The sequence below is a fragment of the Limulus polyphemus genome, unplaced genomic scaffold (assembly GCF_000517525.1).
Source record: "Limulus polyphemus unplaced genomic scaffold, Limulus_polyphemus-2.1.2 Scaffold959, whole genome shotgun sequence".
NCBI lineage: Eukaryota > Metazoa > Arthropoda > Merostomata > Xiphosura > Limulidae > Limulus > Limulus polyphemus.
The window spans coordinates 227,920-235,498 of record NW_013666569.1 but is presented as its reverse complement, the minus strand read 5'-3'; the positions used below and the strand labels follow the sequence as shown (position 1 = coordinate 235,498).

The following is a 7,579-nucleotide window of genomic DNA, read 5'->3' as shown; positions in this document are numbered from 1 at the left end:
TCACCACATACAAGAATCCACGTCGAGGGGAATACATTTAGAATAAAGAAGGTGACTAGAAGAATCTTCTAGTAAAAATAATTGATATAGAATTTTGCTAATTTATTTTTGTTTTATTCAAATATAGCTATAAATAAAATAGGTTAAGAAATCACACTGGATGTATCTGTAACATGATGATGCACACAGCTGTAGAACTCACATAGTAGTGATTTGTAAAGTTTCCTGCTTCACCAATTTTCTAGAAATTTGGATGCAAAAAGTCACTTGCACTTTGTAAGAGCAAATTCTAAGTCATGCACTGCCCTCAAAACTAGTTCATCCATTATGAATCATGCTGCTGTCTGATGGCCATGATTATGCACTATTGCTCAAATTCATAATTTTCATTATAATAGGCTTCTACAGATGACTGAGAAATAGGTCACAGACTACACATTGTAATAAATGTTTGAAAGACTCTACCAGGTGATGACATAGTCTTTAAAGATTATGCTTAAGCAAATAAAATGTACTAAAGTTCAAAAATATGTTGTAGGTAACTTCACAATCACATGGGAGAGGGGATAATATAATGCTGGTTTTATTCTCCATGGTTGGCAAAAATGCTTGATTGTAGACATGTGACTTGATGCTAGCCATATCCTCTTGGCATTCTGGCCACACAGTACATGAATTTCTTATAACATAACTGGTGTTGATACTTTCTCCTCATAATACTAAAGACCCACAAATGGTGGGGTGCTGTTTAAATTGTTTTTATGTCCTTATATGACTACAGTGATCTTCCCTTGCCAATGCTATTCTTTATATCATAGACATTCAGTATTGAAATTGGTATACTTTGGGTTTTACATTTCTTTGTTTTTTAACAATACAAATACCCTTATTTAGAAAGAACTGTGACATATTCCTCCAGTCGTAACTTTACTCATAGAATGAGGAATTCACTCTGAACAAAATATATAATTATAAACAAGTCTCCTTTGATGTCATAGCTCACGTATTTGGTGATATGTTGATGCACTAGCATAAGCAACTCATTTTTATGCAATTCACCTTCATATAGTTACTCCTAAAGCACATTTCGCAGCAACAATGTAAAATCAAGTTTCTACAAAAATTAAAAAAAGACTATTTAAACATGCTGGTTTAGTGAGACTTACTGACCAAACAGATTTCAGTGTGGAATTACTAATTTAAGAAAATTTATATAATTAACTGATGAAAATTATTCACATAAACTTTATAGTAGATGAAAGTCAATATCTAATACTAATATGTCTTAGCATATTACCAACATAAAAAAAAATCTCTAGAAAAAATAGTACTAATACAAACATCTAATATGTTAAGGTGCAAAACAAAGAATAAGTAGAACCATGAAGAACAAATTATACATATATAAAGTCAGTAAGAGACAAACATTAGGAAATAATAATCAGAACCATGTTTACTACTATTCAAAACAATCTACAAAAACATTAGTACACTTATGCATGATATCACCATTAAAGAAAGCCCTGAACATTTAAATCACATTTAAAATTCTCTTAGGAAAAAATACCTTGTAGAATACAAAATTAATGCAAGAAATTATCATTAACAAATCTAACACTTATTCTGTTGTTTGCTCATCCAGTACCTGGCCAGTGTCTGTAACAACCAGACAATGAAGTGCTCCAACAGCTATATGAGTTATCTTCTTCCCTCTTAGTCCTTCCACTAATTGTGGTCGTCGCACATGGGCATCAGATCCATGCCCTAGTCGGAAATAGTCTCCTTTGCCCCTGTATAGAAATAGTATGCTTTTAATTAACATTCATCTACAAATTGTAAAATCCTCTGATGGTGAATAGTTCTGGTTGTAATGTTTATTTTCTGATCTAGCTGGAATTTTATATGTAATTGTTTTTTTCATCTAACAGCTTGCTGTCATAATACCACAATCAAGTCTTGCTTTGGTATTATGATATCAACTTTTCAATCCATCAATCATCTTTTACATATATAAATTAGTTTCAAGTCACTGTATGGAATCTTTCTAGCACTGTACCACTAATTCTGACAATCTATCACAGTCAATCAAACAAGCTTTCCTTCTTATAAATACACACACATACCATGTCCAAACTTGTCCACTCTTGGTCAGTGCTATTGAGAACTGGGCGCCACACTCAATCTGACACACTCCAAGTCCATTCAGTCTTTCTATGTTATGAGGAACATTACAGCCCTCACTACCTCCTCTACCTAGCTTCCCAAAATCTCCATCTCCCCAGCTGTACACCAGACCATCGTCAGTTAATGCAAGAGTTTGAGCATCTCGACTGCCACAAGCCACCTGAATCACTCGTTGCCCACTAAGAGCCAGTACCTGGTTGAAAGATTATATAAAAAAAAAGACAAATAGTAGTTTACATTCTTTCTTACAGTACAAATAAAACATTCAGTCAGTAATTTCTTCTATAGTTCATAGTTCGTATACAATGACTAACAAAAATAACCATTACCTGAAAATTATGTCCTACTGTCCTTCAGCACTACCTATCAGTCAAGATGTGTTTTTGCATGTACTGCACTCAAATATTCCTATTTTATTGAAATAATTTTTTACTGAAATAATTTTTTTTAAAACTTTATCACTTTTACACACACATGAATTAATAAAATTTAAATATGTTTTAGTAATATCCAAAAACCAAAAATTTTGCAATACCTTTTACGCTTCACTTTTGATGATTATTTTTTGTGGATGAACTCCAAAGAAATAAATGAGTAGGAACTAACATGATCCAATAATACTATATATAGCATTTTGCCAGTTTATTTCAGCCAATCTGCACAAATCATGTTTGAAACAAGTTTCACTGAATAAAACATTGTAACTCATGAAGACTGTATTTATCCACTTCAACTATCAAATGTAATGAACACTGTATATTAGTCTAGTTGATGCATGAAAAAGATGTATGGGGGTTTGTAGTATACAAAACATTGCACTCATGAGGTGAAACTGATTATAGAAGTTTGGTTTCACTTGAAATAGTTTGAAGAAGATTATCTTCTTATAACAAGAAAAAACCCAGCTTCAGATGAATACTTTGAGTTTCAAGAATAATTGGAGTGATAGTAAGGTTTACAGATTTTAATGTCTCGTTTATTTACAGTTGCATGCACACACACAACAAAAAAGGAAAAATGGATGATGCATTTTTAAAAGTTTAGGTCTTTAAATAATGTAAACATTCTTGAACTTTTGATGGCATTTGAATTAAAATAATGGACATTCAATTTTATCACTGATGTGAGCAAAATAAGTAGGGTTGGTATCAAAATTGTATGCTGATCTGGGATCTGTTTCTGTGTCTGGTAACTCCTCCTAGACTACTGAAGCAATTTCGGCCACACTTTGTATGTGACCTTGAGGAATCAAGGCCAATATAAAAAGGTATAACATAAATACTGTTCATGAAAGTATAGGGTACCCCAAAATAAGTAAACAATCTTGCTATGGGCTTTGTCGAATCAACCAAGTTTTTGACTCCAAATTGACCTTTGTACTTTCGATACTATAACTTCCACTATGCTTTCTGTATCTTCACAATATTGTGTAAATATTCAGTAAGCATTAAGAATCTTTTGTATATAAAAAATCAGAATTTTTAATCAAGTATTTTTACTAGAAGCTTCTCCATGAATATATGGAGTCAAAATATTGAAAGCTTTAACTGCAAAGTTATTTTCATATTAAGATGAAAAATATTTTTCTTCATCTGAAAATTGTCAAACTTCATTTGCATAATTTCTAAAACCTCATATATGAATTTAAAATCTATTTCAGTAAAACTTAATATTTTTTCTGTTATTTTCTCTGCCTTAACTCAATACACATTTAGTCAATTTGACTGACCACATTATGACCATAAAAAAATATGAAATAAATATAAATTACCCTTATTTTTTTTCTAGAACGACTTCATATTGTAACATGAAACTAGATATGTTTATCCTAAATAGCATAAAGCTTGTAACAATATGAAACTGTTTTACTTATATTTTATTGCCCTTTCAACTGTGTCTAACTAATAATCACACCATGAAAGATATAAATCACTTGGTGAACAGGTAGCTCACGTTACCCTATTGAATTACATAACACAAGGGCTACTTGCATTTTGCTCACAAGTGTACCTCGTGAACATTTTTTAAAATTATTTTTTCTTTATTTTACCTAAACTAACCTTACCTAACTTCAATAGTTTCAAATTTTTACATTTTAGTTACTTTTATAATAATAAACAAATAAAGAATACACGTGAAAAACAAAAAATATAGTACTTACCTAGGTTTTTTTTTTTGCTGTTGACTGTCGATGAAACTTAACCCTACTTTTTTATAGTAATGGTACTACTACACTTAATTTTTTTATTTAATTAAATACTGCACAAAGATCATGGGATAATAATAAGTAAAAATAAGGCAATATTACATAACTATCATAATTTTTCTGGATTTCTAATTATGTGATGAGAACCATTAAAAATTCAGCTAACCTCATCAATGTGTTTCCTATGGGAATAAAGTTTGAACTAAAATCAAAGTAGACAATTCTCTGCACAGAAAACAATGTAATTCATCATTTGATAGATTAAACTTCTGGCTTTCTATCAGTTATAAGTAATATAGTATGAAATGTCAAAGAGAACTATTGGCAATTTGTGAAGGAAAGGATGTGACAGGTAAACATGGCAAGAGGGATCTGATTTTCTATTTTATGACTCTGTAACCAAATAAAATTGAAGGCTATAAAAACTATGTTTTGCCTGAGTAATAACATTACAATGAGTAATTTTCCTTAAATTCCATACTTCTTGGAAAGGTGGTAAATAAATTAGAGAAGTGGGAAGACCTAGATTGTAAATGTCACAATTTTCATATTAGGAGAAACTGAGGAATTTTTAAAAATATCGCCTTATAAAATTAAGGACATAAAGTTTATATAATATTAAAATTTGGATAATTAGCTATATTTAGATGCCAAGCTTATTCATATGCCACAATAATAAAGTAGTTTAATTAAATTTTGAATGTAACTTAGTAAAACCTCATGACATGTGCAGAAGGGAATGCCCATATGGAAAGTGTTAAACAGCCACATATAGATTAAAGTATGTAAGAAAATACAGGTTAGACCCTGTACTGGTGAATAAAAGCAGGGAATTTTTTAAACTAGTAAAATTGTCATTGAAAACAGATTACGATAGCCCGTATGAAAAAAAAACAATCAAAAACAAAACCAATATTACATTTTTAAACTGAATAAATTGTAAAACTTTATGAAAACTTATTGATTACAAAGTTATCATTCCAATTATGCATTCATCACGAAAAGCATGCAGTGGTGGTGGTGCCATTTTGCTTTCATTAAAAATAAAACAAACAAAATGTAGAAAACCGCACATCTACTTTATTTCTAATGTGTATTTAATGTTGTGAAGAACTAGGTATAAATGATTTATTGCTAAAATGCTGGCCTGAAGTCATTATCTATACCTAACAAATATTCAAGGTCATAGTGCAAACAAGTGTTCAGTGTGAAACATATTATTTAGATTATAATTGTTGTTTGTTAAGCATAAAGGTACACAGTGCACCATCATTTTCTGTGCAGAAACGGGTGCTTGCAAGAAAGGAGTTAAGACAAAAATCAAAGTTTACAAGGTATTTGTTCTCACTTCACTTCTTTACAGTGGTGAGTTATGGACACACTATTGGCACCACACAAAGCAACTAGATGTATTTCACCTTTGCTGTTTAAAATTCATTTGCAATATCAAATGGCAGAACAGAATTTCCAATATTGAAGTTCTTAAGAGGTACTGCATCCAAGGCATTGAAAGCACTTATCAGAGCCTAGCTCTGTTGGGTTGATTATGTGGTTCACATGGAAGATGTCCACACACCAAAGGTGGTATCTACAATCTGTATAGGTGCCAATTTTGGTGCAAACAAAGAGTGACAAATCACCACTTGCCTTATATTTTGAAGAATCCTAGCTCAGTATTTTTATTAGCCATACTGTTGTGTAATAATGTACCTATTAAGAGATCATGTTTCGGTAGTTTAGGCATTATACACCATAAGACTTGATGTTTTTAATATTCTGGATAATTAAATGCAATCCTTATCTACTAAGATTGCACTTAAATTTGCTTATACAAGTAAAATAAGTTATCTACCTGACGGGGTTTCAATTGAGTCAGGTTGTCTCCATGTCCAAGTCGGCCATACTCTCCTAAGCCCCAGGTATACAAGTCTCCATTTGATGTTATGGCTGCACTGTGAGAGCTACCACAAGCAACATCTCTGATCCTCTTTGACTTCAAAGTTTCAATGAGTTTTGGCCGATCTTGTGTCCTTTACAAAAATTACTTCTTAATGCCAATCACTTAAAAACATCTTAGTATAAACTAGTTTACTAGAATAACCTCTTTAAACTTTGGTATTAAGCTATAACATAAATATTTTTATGAAAATTATCCTATAATTGTTTAAAACTTCATTTTCTATTTAAATTATACCTGAACTACACATAAATATTCAAAAGCTGGAATTTTTAAATTCATATAGATCACAATAATAACTTTAAATTGACCATACATTATTATTTCCTATAAAGACTACAAAGAATAATATTCCAAACAAGATTTTCTTCTGTTTGTTTGTTTTTCAATGCAAATTTCACAATTGGCTATCTAAGCTCTGTCCAAAGTAGATATTGAAACTCAATTTTTAGCATTATAAGCTCTCAGACTTACTACTTAGCCATCAGGGGGGGGGGGGGGGAGGTTCTCCTCTAAAATGTACATATAGATCAAACACTTAAGGTTAAAGCTTTTGTTATTTTTCACAAAATATACACAAAGATTTATTTCTGACAATAACTTTCCCATAATGCTGGGTTTCACGTAAGCCATAGCACACAGACAAATTCTCCTGTAACACCTAAAAAGTGCTTGCATTAACAACAAAAGGAGATGAATGTAAGAAGAATAAATAGTCAACAGTAATTCAAGTAAGCCACTGCATTTTGGTAGATTTACTGGCTAATAAGGTTTTGCATCAGAATACTGAATATCTTTAGGGGCCTCGAATCAAGAATGTTTGGGAATCCCTTCTCACATGTATTCTTTTTAATATAACTTTACTCACACTCTGTTTCCATGTCCAAGTTTTCCATCATCCCCTTCTCCCCAAGAGAAAATTTTTCCATCCACAGTTAAAGCTAAAGCATGTCTACCACCTACAAACCACATGGGTAAATAATACACAATAAAATTATTTTAAATATATCATTTTTACAGATAATATATTAGATATAAAGTTAACTGCTGGATTCACATAAAAGCTAAATCAATGTCAAACAATATTTCTACCCATTACAGTTTAAATGCCAAAAGCTAGCAAGGTGTTATAAACCAATAGGCCTAAGAGATGTTATAAAAATGTTTTCAGCATTTAAGCTTTAGCTTCTAAAGTATTATAATGTGTATATATATATATATATATATATATA

At 31.1% G+C, this 7,579-nt stretch overlaps 1 protein-coding gene across 4 annotated transcripts in view; it reads right to left on the bottom strand.

Moving 5' to 3' along the window:
* The window catches only part of LOC106461435 (E3 ubiquitin-protein ligase HERC2-like), a 295,564-nt gene that overhangs the window by 64,681 nt on the left and 223,304 nt on the right, over positions 1-7,579 (bottom strand). For all 4 annotated transcript variants that reach the window (XM_022388408.1, XM_013921254.2, XM_022388410.1 and 1 more), the window contains exons 53-56: positions 7,216-7,306; positions 6,243-6,420; positions 2,124-2,377; positions 1,646-1,790 (exon numbers count right to left, since the gene is read on the bottom strand). In XM_022388408.1, coding sequence (XP_022244116.1) covers positions 1,646-1,790; positions 2,124-2,377; positions 6,243-6,420; positions 7,216-7,306 — 668 coding nt within the window. The remainder of the gene's footprint in view (positions 1-1,645; positions 1,791-2,123; positions 2,378-6,242; positions 6,421-7,215; positions 7,307-7,579) is intronic.